The following is a 14,778-nucleotide window of genomic DNA, read 5'->3' as shown; positions in this document are numbered from 1 at the left end:
TCTAAGCTCCATGTACCTAACCAGGAGTCTCTTATAAGACCCTATCGTATCCGCCTCCACCACTGTCACTGGCAGCCCATTCCACGCACTCACACTACTCTCTGCGTAAAAAAATTTAAAGCTGACATCTCCTCTGTACCTGCATTTCCTCTAAGGTCCGTGGAGACTAATGATAAAATAAGTCAAAGTCAGCTTGGTTTCTGTGTAGGGAAATCTTACCTGACAAATCTGTTAAAGTCCTTTGAGGAACTAACAAGCAGGGTGGACAAAGGAAAACTAATGGATGTCATTTACTTACATTTCCAGAAGACATTTGATAAAGTTCATCACATGAGGCTGCTTAACAAGACAAAATCCTATGGCGTTACAGGAAATATACTGGCATGGATAGAAGAATGGCTGACAGACAGGAAGCAGCGAGTAGGAATGAAGAGGACCTTTTCTGGTTGACTGCTAGTGACTGGTGGTGTTCCTCAGGGTTCAGTATTGGGACTGCTACTTTTCACATTGTTAGTGATTTAGATAGTGGAATTAATAGCTTTGTGGTAAAGTTTGCAGATGATAATGAAGATCGATGGAGGGGTAGGTAGTGCTGAGGAAGCAATACAATTGCAGCAGGACTTAGACAAATTGGAAGAATTGGCAAAAAAGTGGTGGATGGAATACAGTGTTGGGAAATATATGATAATATGTTTTGATAAAAGAAACAATGGTGCAGCCTATTATCTAAATGGGGAGAAAATTCAAACATTAGAGGTGCAAAGGGACTTGGGAGTCCTTGTGTAAGACTCCCAGAAGGTTAATTCACAGGTTGAGTCTGAGATAAAGAAGGCAATTGCAATGTTGGCATTTATTTCAAGGGAAATAGGTAGTAACATGGAAGCTTTAGATGACACTAGTCAGGCTGCACTTGGGGTATTGTCAACAGTTTTGTGGCCCTGTATCTCAGAAAGAATGTGTTGTCATTGGAGAGTCCAGAGGAGGCTCATGACGATGATTCAGCGAATGAAGGGGCTAACATATGAAGAGTGCTTTAGCAGCTTTGGGCCTGTACTTGCTGAAATTTAGAAGAATGTGTGGGGATCTCATTGAAACCTACCAAATGTTGAAAGGACGGTATGGAGAAGGTGGTCCCTCTGGTGTGGTATTCAGAACCAGAGGGCACAGCCATCAACATTGAGAGGTGACCTTTTCGAACAGAAGTAAGGAGGAATTATTTTAGCCAAACCGTGGTGAATCTGTGGAATGCTCTACAAAAACTCTGGTGGGGGCCAAGTCCATGGGTATATTCAAAGTGGAATTTGATAGATTTCTTATTGGATATCATGAAAGGGCAGGGTTATGGGGTTGAATGGCATCTGGGATCAGTCATGATAAAATGGCAGAGTGGACTCAATGGGCTGAATGGCCTAATTCTGCTCCTATGCCTTATGGTCTTATGGCAACTGATATGTTGATTCTTGTTTTTTGTAGATTTGATGTTGCAGCTGTTTGATGACAGTTTTACATTGCTACAAAGGACGCACACCACAAGGTCCCTACAGTATGACCATACGTATACACAGAGACAGCATACTCATGCTTAATGATAAGCAAACAATCCTTTTTCTGCTCTTCACAAAGTAACAAAACATTTCAAAGCTTGAACATTAATGAGTTTGATCATGACTGACATGCTGACTAGCAGCCAGGGAAAGCAGTAAGTTGTAAATATTTTAAGTGTTTACTTGATGAATACATTGCACTTTTAGATTTTGTTCTTGTCTTTGCATGTGTTTTGCAAGTCATTATATGCACTGACAAATCTAGACATATAGGTGGTATTCTCCTCTGATGGTATTTTCACCTGATTTAAGCATGTTAACATTTACTGGCTTCTGTTGGACACTTGCTTACTAATTACATCTTCTTCAGCACAGTTCGGAGGTTCTTAACTTAATGCTTTCTGCTAAAATTGTGTCTTATTAATCCTCCAGGCAGGTGCAATGCACGTAATATGCTGGAGGAATTCAGCAGACCAGGCAGCATCTATGGAAAAGAGCAAACAGTCTACGTTTCGGCCGGAAACATTAACCGTTTACTCTTTTTCCTTAGATACTGCCTGACCTACTGAGTTCCTCCAGCTTTTTGTGTGTGTTGCTTTGGATTTTCAGAATCTGCAGATTTTCTCATGTTTGCACTCGGAACAGATGCACTTGGTAACTTAATGTGCAGAGTTCTGCTGACACTTCACTCTATCAGCAACCAACAATTGCACCTCCTTATATCATCCTTGCTGTCCCCCCCCCCCACTTGTATTTCTTGCCTTTTACTTCGAAGGGCAAGTCTGTATGCCGCAGTATCTGATGATAAAGTTTGTACTGTGACATTATCTACACTTGACTTCCTGATGCTGATTAGCATCTGCAAAATGTCACTAGTGCAGTTTGATCAATCACTCTGGGGAAAGCTGCAACTATTCACTTTGCAAAACCAACATTTTTTGTCATTTTTGCTAATGAATAAAAGAGAGCTCCAGCTCTGATTGAAACAAGGTAAATGCAGTATATTTTCCATAATCACACCCATGTCTGAAACTTCAATTTCCATTTAGTCTCATAATTAAAAAGTAAATGTAAATACTAATAACACAACTGTTATAATCTAAAATTGATCATTTATAATTATAATATCTAAATGTATAATACAATCAACTTTAAATATAGCTCCTTTATATAATCCTAAAATTTCTTTACAAAGTAATTTTATAAAATTTGCATTGTGAAGGTATAAAGATTTGTTTATTCTGCCTAATAATATGGATTCAGAAATGTTTTCTATAACATTTTCTCCTAAGTTCTCATAGTGATCTCTGTGAATAAATAAACTTCTGTTAATGTATTGGAATAATAAATGTGTTTATTTTGATACTTAAGCGCTCTGTTTTATGGTTACTATTCTACACTTGTAATTTAGACTTATATGGTGGTTAATATTGACTGACTAAATGTAAAAGAAACAATACAATCACCCCTGCAGCCTCCGTTCTGCAGAACTCCGCTGGATGAATAGGCAGCTTAGAAGGCTGCAGTCTTGTCCTTTCGGATGTTGCTATTTGGCCATAGATTAGACTGCCTTTAAGGAGGAAGAAGAATATATATATAACAAAAATGTGAAGCACAGCCTTTTTTGCACATTTCAGGCTCCATCAATATCGTCATGACCAGATTATAACTGTAAATTGATGTTGTGCAGAAAATAAACTATTGTACCTTTCCTGCAGCATACTTAATGTCAGAGAAGTGCAAAATAGGCCAGGAAAATGTTTTTAAGCATTATTTAGAGCAAGTCTGCTTGTTGCCCTCCAGAAAACTTGATTCAATTTTGCCAGGGATTTCATTCCAGAATCTTGCCAGACCTTCTTCTCCTATCTTACTCAACTCTGAATCCTGCTATCCCTGTCATAAACTACACACCCTGATGCTAGTTAGCTGAACATTTCAACAGGGTATCAGGACTGATGAGGCATTTGTGTTAAGCCTTGGCTTCCATAGGCTGCAGGGTTTACAGTCTTAACCACCCTTCACCTTATGCACAAAGCCCAGTGGCAGTTAAAATTGGCTGCATTATGAAACGTACAAATGGGATGCTGACTGGTAAATACCTCAACAACAATCTTCTCAGTTCTCTAACTCATCTAATTGTTAGATGGTAAGTACTAGACAGCTGAAAGGACTGTGCAAAAACCTTTCATATCTTCTTTTAAGTTCAAGAGTAACTAGAATTCGAACAAAAAATATTACGTGGACTATTCAAATGCCATTTGAATTACTTAAAATGTAAGCAGCTGATAAATCAACTTATCAAATTAAGTAGATTGGACAAGGTACAACTGTAATGAGCTGTGAACCAAATTGACTTCTATTTACCTAATCTGGAAAGATGCAGGCAGATTTGGTGCAGCACGTATGAGCATGATGTTGATGGATGTGCCTTGCACAGCGAATGGCGTTTCCTTTCTCGTTCTATGCATGCAGAGCTCAGCTCTGCAGTAATGCTCTCCACTGCAGACCCTAGATCACTGAAGTTTTTACTTTGTGAATCACTGCCTTGTCATGGATGGAAATTCTTAATTGTGTTACACTCGACCTTACTCCTGCCCACAATAGAAACAACAAATGAAGTTCCCAGGTGGATATTAAATTGTCTCTGTATTCTTCATGTATTTTATGTCCTTGTACAAGAGAAATATGTAAAAGATTCCTAGAGATGCTGCCATGTTCTAAGCTGCTTTAAACTATCGGTGGCAGCTTGCTATTCATTTTCTGCTAAATATGATGAAGCACTATGAAGGCCTGTTCTATATTACCATGTGTACTTGCCCCATAGAATTGGGCCATTTGTCTCATCAGGTCCATGCTGATTCACAGCAGATTCCCATTCCACACCCATTTTCCCAACAATTTACTTGCCCCGTATGTCCCTCAAACCCACCAAGATTCCACCACTCACCTACTCCAGAGGGTAATTAACCCACATGTCTTTGGGATGAAGAAGGAATCCTGAGCACCAGGGTCAAATCACTGAGATAGTGAACAAACTCTACACAGAGGTCAGTATTGAACCCAGTTCACCATGTTGCAACCCATGTCATGTGAAAACAATTAATCCAATTACTAATAAGTATGAAAAAAAATCATGAGTAGATTATTGATTGTTTGTTCTCAGTTGTGGGGAAAACATCAATTTATTTTATTGGATTCAAATAATCAAATGTTCAGAATTTTTTTTCATTAGTTCATGTAGAAATATGAAGGGAAAGAGTGGAAATTAAATGGTGCCACTGCTGTCTGACCTCAGCATTCCTCTCCCCCACCTGCATCTCAGCCCTCAGCTCTCATCGTCTACATATTAACTGAGGTACAGGGATGGGATATGTCCGTCCTGGTTCTAGTTTTAATGTCACCATCTCTGACAAACCCAGTGAACCCAGTGTGAGGAAGCTGGCCAGAGGCAGCAAAACTCTACCAGGTCAGTGTGTTGCAAATTAGCAGTCCAGCCCACCACTACCTCAAGACAAATGGAGACTATGGCCTTTGGTCCTTTCCTGTTTCCTGATTCCCATCTCAATCCCTCACCCAAAATTGGCTAAATCCCCCTGGTTTCACTCTCCTCCACGACTTCTTACCCTTATGAAGAATTCAATTCTGTCCACCCCCAATTCCATAAAATGTCTGTGCTTAAGAATAAATTGTGCACATGCATCAGAAAATCTCTAATTTCAGGTGTCCTGTTAACATGTTCAGATTCATCATTCATTTTAATTGGAGCCTGTGTGACCTGGAAAGTGCCGATAAAAGCTGGGGAATGGTCAGGAACGCTTGTATTCCTGAATTATCTCTGTGGCTTTTCCTTATCCTGGAAGGATGGGCTCTGACTCTACGCTCAGGGCTTTGTTTCTTGACTGTAGATTTCTTTGAGTTCCTCTTCTCACAATTCTCCACTTAGAGGTTTCCAGCTATTTCAATGTAGCCATTAAAACACCTGATTTCCCTGCTAATTTGACAACTCTCACCAGCTTTGACATCATTCTCACTGGCTGTGGATGAAAATAATGTCTGAATGTAGTAATAGAGCCCAGGCCTCACACTCCTGGGCAGGCTGACAGGTCGCTGGCTGCTTTGCCCAACACCTACTTGCATTAAAATCATGATAAAAATTTATTTTATACAAACCAGATCACCATGCCCCTTGAACATGTGAAACCGGTAATGTCACCAGCAGCTACAAGTATTCAGGGCCCAGGTAATATTGCAATCTATAAGAAGTTTTTGCAACAAAATTATTTCTTTATCACTGAGACCAATAGAGCATTCCAACAGACAGTAAAAAGGAAATAATTACTCAGTAAACAAATATATCAGCAACAATTATAGATATAAATTTTTGTGTACTTAGTGCATTAATTTCACAAATTAAAACAAGGCTGTTGTGAGCAGATCATGCAACAGCAACCTCACAGTGTTTAATTATTTCAAATGTTTATCACTGCAGCTTTATGATGGGTCTTTGCTATAAAACCCCTGGAGGCACATTGCACTGACAATACCCAGTACTTTGATTCTCATGCAGCTGCTGTTTATCAGAGGCTTTTCTTGATAGTAGTTTGATAATCATAATATGACCTAAACAAGCAAAAATAATTTGAGGCATTTATTAATCTGCAAATAGTAAGAAGAGTACATGTTATATTAAAATCTGCAGTTCAGATCTTCTGGTTAGCATGCTTCACCTATCGTCAGATATGTAGGAAATAAGAGAACTAATTTGGGTGGAAACACCTACCTCTCACTCAGCTTCACCCAGTATGTTATGCCCTATTGCCAGAAATAAACTCTCGAAAGCTGCTCTTACACAAAATGCATAAAGCATCTAATTGATTTGCCATCTCTCTTTCTGCAAGTTGGACTTTGCACCTAGATTCCTTGTAATCAGCTGGATTATGAATGTATCAGTGAATATAAGGTTGTATGAGTAGTGAAGGATGCAGTTTCTGCCTCCTCCCCCTCTCTTTCCTATATATAAGCTTTGGGTTCAGCTACCTTTAAGGTGTTTCTGTCCCTTTGAGGTCCCTTACCACCACTTCTTCTGCTGAGATCCTGTCTTCATTGCAGCAATACCACTCTTCTCTTCAGGAGGGAGTGGGGTGCATGGCATTTTCAGGGCGAGTGGCTACAGAATCTTTCATTCCAAAGAATCTGTCCCATCTAGCAGATTTCTGGCCTTGTCTTCTCATACCTGCTTTGCACAGTGGAAGCCTTTTAGTGTTATTGAACTTCTTTAATTATGTTTTAACCATGCAATTACTCTTTCTTCTAGAAAATAAAAGGGCAAATAGAGGATAGTTATACACAAATTGTATGTTTCATTTTAATCTCAGTCACGTACAAAATGTGCTTGGCATATTAAACTGACTGGAATTACCCCAGCATCTTTGTTCTTAGTCAGTAGAGCATTTTATTTCATTGAAATTCTATCCACCTGCTACAGGTTGTTTGAGATCCCATTGGTAAATCAGGGAGCTGATTCCCATCCACCCCTCAATTCACCAGGATCTAGAGTATCCGTTCTTTTTTAACTCATTGTGCTCAGGGGTTGACACACTCCTATCAGTACACCTGGACCCAATGTTCCTGTGTTCTCTCAAACATTCTGGGCCCACGCTCCCTTCAACACACTTGGTGACAAAGCAGCCTAACTCTAATTACAAACCGAAAGACTTGGAATTCTGTTCTGTCCTCCCAGAATAGAAATGCTTCGTCTGCTATTCAAGCAGACATTCAGAAAATGCCTTTCGAGTTTGGGGCTCACGAGAAAGATGAAAGGTCTTGGATCTAAATCATTAACTCTGCCACAGATGCTGCTGACTTGCTGAGTATTTCCAGCATTTTCTGTTATTATTGCAGATTTCCAGCAACTGCAGGTTTTTCTTTTTACCTCCTCTGCAGTAATGTTCAGTGAATTAAGATCTGGACTGCAAAACTGCAGGGAATCCAAGTTATGGCGGACGTACAATCAATTCGATCAATTCCTCATGTTTACTGCAGTCATTAGATGAGGATCACATTGCCTCAAAAATTTTAAACTATTTTTCTCCATCAGATAACATGCCCTGTGCCAAGTGGACTGTGGCCCAACAATGAAATACTGCATGCCCAGCACTGTGCTGCCAAAGGCAGTTCATCAAATGAATAAGTGCAAAGATGCTTCAGATGTTTATTCCTGCAAGCAAGTCTGGTAATGAATAAAATAAGTGCCAGATGACTGAATGCAAGCACGAGAGCACACACATACTAATCTGTAAGGAAAGGAATTGACTGAAGGTGGGAGTTGTAAATGAAGACACGGATGTGGGATTGGCATTTACAAGTTGCTTTTTTGGAAGTGCAGGCTGTCATAAATGTTAATCTCTCCATTACCCACAGAGTAACTGTAACATAGCAAAGTAGTCTGCTGTTTCTTTATTCTCGTGGTTAAAGGTCACATAATCTTACAGCTTCCAGTCATTTCTATTCTCGTGCGGTACCATGCATTAGATGATCCCGATTCAGGGTCAGCTAGCAGGCCGCAGTTCACATAGCATCCCCATCAGCTTCTACAAGTAGTTTATGAGGGGTGACTCGTGTACCAGTTTACTTGTTTCAAAATCCCAGGAAATAGTTTTGAATTAATAAAGTGCACAAGTCTAGTCTCAAATCAGAAGTGTTTGCTGTTCTGATTACCATATAATCCGAAAGACGTGCAGACACTGGAGAGAATATAGCAAAGGGAATTAAACCAGTACAAAAAATATACAAAACTGAAGGTATCTTACATAAATTTAGGATTGCACTGTACCACAAAGGTATAGTTATAGGATCTCCAGACAAAGATCTAGTTATATAATTCAGTGATGTGAATCCATGATTACAGCTTGGATAATTCTGGTAGTTATATAAGTTAGGGATTTAAGAAAGTTAACACCAGGCAGTGGTAACCATGAAACAACTGGGTGTTTATTAAAAGCAGATGTGGGTCATCATTATAAAATGTAGCCTATAAATGACTCACAATTTGTAAATGTGGTTGTTTCATAAATCTTTTGTCTGGTTAGAAACAAATGGGAATGGACAAAAAGCAACACGTGCAAAATGTTGGAGGAACTCAGCAGATCAAGGAGCATCTACGGAAATGAATAAACAGTAGATATTTCGGGTTGGGACTCCTCTCCAGGACTCTAAAGGAAGTAGGAAGATGCCAGAATAAAAGAGTGGAAGGAGGATAGCTGGAAGGTGATAGGCGAAGCCAGGTGGGTAGGAAAGGTAACGGGGCTAGACAAAAAGTGTTGGCTGTGGCATAGTTGAGTTGATATGAGGAAGACATCTTCGGGTAATTAAGCTATTTAATAATACCATTGGGTTAAAAGAACAGTTTTATATCACCAAGAAGAGAGTTGAGCTTGAGCAGGAGAGCTTTAGAAGTCAGTCCTAATTAACAAAGAATCAGAATAGTGTAAATTGACAAGAAATATGAACTAATTATAACTTCTACATATACGTACAAACCAAGACAACGTAAGTATAGTTAGCTCTCTTAGAAGCAGTGGGGAATAAAAATTGGCAAGATTACCAGTAAATATATTCGGTCTCCACTCTAGGACACACTTACCAGAAAACCAGGAATCTTATGATGTTATGATGGCAGTGTGGAGCTTAAAGTAAAGAGGAAGAAATGTTAAAAAATAAGATTAACCAGGAACTACATTGGATCTGATAGTCAGCACTCTATTGTTACAAGAAGAGACCATAGCTTTAACAGAGATATTTAATGCTCCAAGGCTGACTAGATTTTACAATATTCCCAGAAAGCTGCATATTGCAACACCGATATTTAAAGAAGAAGAGCAAAAATAGTCCAGATAGAAAAATGCTGGAAGAATATTTGCCCATTTTGCAGAGAAATATCAACATTTTCCTACATAATCACTGACATTTCCACATATAGCTGCTAGCAACTTTGTGATTTCTATGTCATCTCAGAAGATCCAAGGCAGAGGTGAGCTATTTGTCACTATCTGTCTGATTATGCATTAACTTTGGACTCGTCATCATGAAGAGTGCAGCTGTTGGAGCTGTAATTTGCGGTCGTTCACCATCATTTCTTGGCACGCCCATCCCAACCTGAAAGCAGGGTGTTCACAGTGACTTAGCTGTCACTTCACTACTACTGTGTTTTTCTTGGGTTGTTCCAGCTAAGTACTAAGTTCATTAGTAAATCAATGACAACAGCATGGTAACAGGCAATGAGAAAATTATAATACAATTAGACAGAGGCAACATTGTTTTATGAAAGTTAAACCTTGATTGCCAAATCTAATGAGACATTTTTGGGCACTCAAGGAGGTTGATAATAGGGATATATTATATAAAATTGCATATAAAAAGCTCCCACACATTGGCTCGTTATAATTGAGCTGATATACATTCTGCGGCCACTTTATTAGGTACATCTGTACACTTGCTTGTTAATTCAAATATCTAACCAGCCAATTGTGTGGCAGTAAAAGCATACAGGCAAGATCATGAAGCTCAGCTGTTGTTCAGACAAATGGGGAAGAAATGTGATCTAAGTGACTTTGACTTTGTTGGTGTCAAATGGTGTGGTTTGAATATCTAAGAAACTGCTAATTTCCTGTGAGTTTTCTGCACGACAGTCTCTAGAGTTTACAGAAAATAGTGTGAAAAGCGAAAGAAAAACATCTGGTGAGTTCCAGTTCTGTGAGAAAAAATGTCTTGTTAATGAGAGAGGTCAAAGGAGAATGGCCAGATTGGTTCAAGTTGACAGGAGGGTGACAGCAACTCAAGTAACCGCATGTTACAATGGTGGTGTGCAGAAGAGCATCTCTGAATGAACAACAGATTGAGTCTTGAAGTGGATAGGCTACAGCAACAAAAGACCACACCGGTTTCCACTCCTTTACCTAATAAAGTGGTCACTAAGTGTATAAAAGGGGAATCCAGAGGCCCTCTAATAAATAGTCCATTGCTCACTCTGGACCAGAAGCCTATGGGTCATCCTGAGCAACTGCTCATCTCCCACAGAAGGGCTTTGCTATGTGTTAGGGCATCGCTTTGTGCAACTGCTCTGCTTTGTGAAAGTGTATGAAGCTTCTTGCAACACACATCTTGCTGCAGTTGGTGAAAGTCATCAGGAGGTTACAGGGATAGAATACTAGCAGACCACCAGGAAATATAGCTAATTGCAGGGATGACATAGCGTGGAAAATGTTGTAACAAGACAACATCTTAAGGGTCATCTATTCACCTTAATATGGTCCACAGACAAACAGAGGATAACAAGCTGCCTGCTGCTGTCACAACACTATAAATTTACACTATATTTGTTGCGCACACTGTGATAGGAAACAAGCAATTTAGCTATTGTAATGTTTGGAAATAATTTTGCACTGTGAATGCAAAGAACAAAGTGGGAGTAATGGTATCAAGAATAAATATTAAGTAGTATCAGTACAGATGGAGGGAAAACCAGTACAGTGGTGTACTTTGTTTAAATTACAGTTTTGGTGCAGCTTTATCAGTCACATGCTGATGTACAACTATATTCACACAGCTTGGAGATTGCTGTAGCATGTCCTCACTATCTTCCTCTTTCATTGTGAATGACCTCTGTCAGCTGCAAGAATATACAACAAGCACAGAACAGAGATGAAGGGACATGTCCCTTACTGGCGAGAAGTAAATAATGGGATTCTCCTAGGGTTGCTGCTGGGGCTGGGGCTTTTTTTCTGAAGTACAAGTTATTTCCACTTGAGAGGATTTTTCAGTTTGTAGATGATACAAAACCTGGCAACATTATAAATCATGAACAAAATATGAAACAGACTTCCAAAGTCCACATAGAAACTAGCAATGAGGACAGATGACTGGCTGATGTACTGCCACGTAAATAAATGTGGGGTGCTGCCTACCGATCGAGACAACATGAAGTGGCAGTACAATCTAAATGGTACTGTAGCACTTTGAGAACCAAACAGAGGATACATCAGCAAGGAGACTTGGAAATGCATTCACACAACTTTCATGAAAAGCTTGAAAAGAAGAAATTTGCTGACAGGAGATCAGAAAAGTTAGTTTAATTGGGCTGTGCTTTCAATGAGTTGACACTGGCACAATGTTTCTGTACTTGAATTATTCTGTAATTCCATTTTTGGAAAATGTCTTCATGAATAAAAGCCTTCTCTTAGTATCTTTTTCTCTTGTTACTGGGTCTTGATAGATTTTATAATGTAAGAGATTTGGAAAAATAATGGTAACAAAATCATTGTTAATATTTTTCTGTTTTTCACTTTATTGCTCCTTAAATGTGTTTTCATGTGCTGTCTTTGTGTATAGTGCAAACAAAGTAGATGAGGAAGATTATGAGGACACAATGTTAAATAGAACATGGGTCCTGGCACCAAAAGTCCATGAAAGTGATGTGACCGATATTCTGAATAATTTACTGAAAGGATATGACAACAAACTTAGACCAGATATCGGAGGTAAGCTTTCTTTGTGTTATAATTAATTGCACAATTTACAAAACTAATGAAGATAATTTGATAGCACAGAAATTGTATTTAGGAGTTCAATGGAGTAGCACTTAACTTTGGGAAATAGAAAACTGTAAATTTATTCACTGGAGTAACATTATCGTTTATTTTAGAAGACCTGTGAAATGAAGTAAAGGAGAAGCAAAACATTCTATACAGAAACAAACATATTGAAATTATGAAGTAAATTAAAAACGATTGGAAATAGTTGGTATGACAGACATTACCTGAGAAAGAGCAACTGAGTATAATTCTGAGGAAACTCCAATAAATTATCATAATTAAAAACAAGTCATGGAGAATTTGAATGCTTGGTACCCAATGACCTACATCACAAGGTTTTTAAGAAGCACAGATTGTAATTCTATTAATTCTAGAACAATTTCCTTGGATTGAAAAAGAGCAAATAAAGCCTCACTCTTTAAAGAAAGGGGAAGAAGAGAAACGTTGTGAATTTCTTTTGACATTAACAGTGGGGAAGATGCTAGAAATGGTGAAGAAAGTAGGAATACAATGCTTAGAAAATAATAGTTTTCAACAGAGTCATCGTAAATTGATGAGATTGATAACATGTCTGACAATACCATTAGCAAATTTTTGGAATTATAATTAGCAGAATAGAGTGCGTGGATATGGTGTACTTGGATTTTCAGATCTTTGATATGGTGTCACCAAGAATGTGATTAAATAAAATTAGAACACATAGGTGCATACAGGGAGCACCTATACTGCCATTGACTGAGGACTGATTAAGTAATATAAAAAGAGGTGAAGTCATGGGAGCTTTCCAGTTTGAAGGGGCATGAACAGTGAGGTGCCACAGTAAATGGGGCTGGTGACATTGCTATCTACAACTTCTACCAATGAGAGGACCATGTACTACATGTAAAATGGTGATGTTATACCTCCTCCCACCCAGTCTGTAAAGATATCCTGTAAGGATGTAATTCCATTACCTTAGTTTCTGCCTCTATGCTACATCTGATTTCAAACTGAGGCTTTCCATTGCAGGATATCTGAAAGGCCTTCCAGGAAATGTGGCTTCACTTTAACTGTGACTGATGGAGCCCTCCCTCGCATTTCCTCTATCTCCTGAACTTCTGCTTTCAGCCAGCAACATGACACCCCAGACAGCACTGAGACAGAGTTCCTTTTGTCCTCACCTTTCGCACACTACCCACAGCTTCTAGAGATCATCCTTCATCATTTCCACTAGCTATAACGTGATCCTGCCACCAGTCACATCCTTCTCACCCAGCCCTTCTACTTTCCATAGGAACCATGGCTCTCTGAGTCATTTATCTCTCCCTACCCACCCTTCCTTATTCCCTAACACTTTACCCTACAAATGTAGGTGGAGCAACACATTCCTGCACTTTTTCTCTCACCACCCAGTGACCTAAACAACAGTCCAGTTCAGGGAAACATTCATATGTATCTCACTCAACCTTGCCTACTGCATTCAGTGCTCTTGATGTGGCCTCCTTTACCCAGTGAGACCAAGCATAAGCTAAGCAACTGTTTCACGAAGCACACAATCTTCATGCTGTTGTCCAATAAAGATGCTCATAACAAGCAGTCCAAAGAGGAGTGACTGTAATTGTTAAACAGGATGTAGCTTCCTGTTGACTCTTTAGCTCTCCTCTCATCTGCCAATTTGCATGGCCTCTGTCAAATACATTGTGCTCAAGGGGGAATACTGATTAATCTGCTCCTGCCTTCGAGTGGTTGATTTGTGTGGAAGTTTGAAATCAGAACAAGATCTTTTAGTACCAATCCACCACTCCCCGTGGATGTGAGCAACTTAGAAGAGACTATGTGCTGCTACAATTGTAATGAAGGGAAGTAGAAATCAATCAGGAATCAATCCGAAAGAGGTTGATGTCTCTTGAAATAGAGCCAGATGAAAGGTGCCAGGCTTACTGTATGGAAGCTATTTAGTACCTATTAAGTAAATAGCGGAGACTGAGCTATTAACAGAATGTACTTTAAAGAAGGTAGTAAACTCAACATTTTCAGGAAGCACAATTTCCCCTCTACTTTGGTTGATAGAGCCCTCTCTTGTGTTTCCCATTTTCTCCATTTCCCAGTCTCAGTTCTTGTCCCCCTCTAAGCCGAATTGAGATAGATTCCCCATTGTTCTTCGCCTTTCACCCTACCTTCACATCTTTATCTTTCACCATTTTTCTGGCAGCTTTAAAAGGGACCTGGCAATAGTCACATCTTCCCACTCCCCCCACTCCCCTTTTCAGTTCTGTATTCTCTTCATGGCTATCCTCCTCAGACCTTCTTGTTCCCTAGCACTTTCCCCTGAGAACATAGGAGGTAGAACACATCCCTACACCACCTCACTCACAAACAACCCCCCCCCCCCCACACCACCTCCCTCATAACCATCCATGTATCTAAACAGCCCCTCCCAATCAGGCAAAGATTCAGATGCACCCCCTCCAACTTTGTTTACTGCTTTCAATGACCTTAATGTGGTCTCTTTTACATCAGTGTAAATCAGACAAAGGCGTTATTGGACAGCTACACTTGTAATATTGAGTTCCTAATTGGATGTAATTTCAATTTTCCTTCCCACTCCCAACACTGACCTGATTGTTCTTAGGTTTCTTCACTGCCACAGCGAGGAGAAAATGCCC

General features: G+C 39.4%; 1 protein-coding gene across 4 annotated transcripts in view; it reads left to right on the top strand.

The window, feature by feature from the left end:
- gabrg1 (gamma-aminobutyric acid type A receptor subunit gamma1) overlaps positions 1 to 14,778 on the top strand; it is a 145,874-nt gene that overhangs the window by 64,314 nt on the left and 66,782 nt on the right. For 3 of the 4 annotated variants that reach the window (XR_009515652.1, XM_059989130.1, XM_059989129.1), the window contains exon 2: positions 11,931 to 12,079. Coding sequence is in view for 3 of the 4 variants with exons in the window: in XM_059989129.1 (XP_059845112.1) it covers positions 11,931 to 12,079 (149 nt within the window). In the remaining variant the exon portion in view is untranslated. Of the gene's footprint in view, positions 1 to 10,155; positions 10,281 to 11,930; positions 12,080 to 14,778 lie in introns of those variants that run through there. The other variant, XM_059989131.1, reaches the window with a different exon arrangement.

This window comes from Hypanus sabinus, chromosome 14, assembly GCF_030144855.1.
Source record: "Hypanus sabinus isolate sHypSab1 chromosome 14, sHypSab1.hap1, whole genome shotgun sequence".
Lineage (NCBI taxonomy): Eukaryota > Metazoa > Chordata > Chondrichthyes > Myliobatiformes > Dasyatidae > Hypanus > Hypanus sabinus.
The sequence above is the reverse complement of the archived record's forward strand: the minus strand, read 5'-3'. Positions and strand labels throughout refer to the sequence as shown.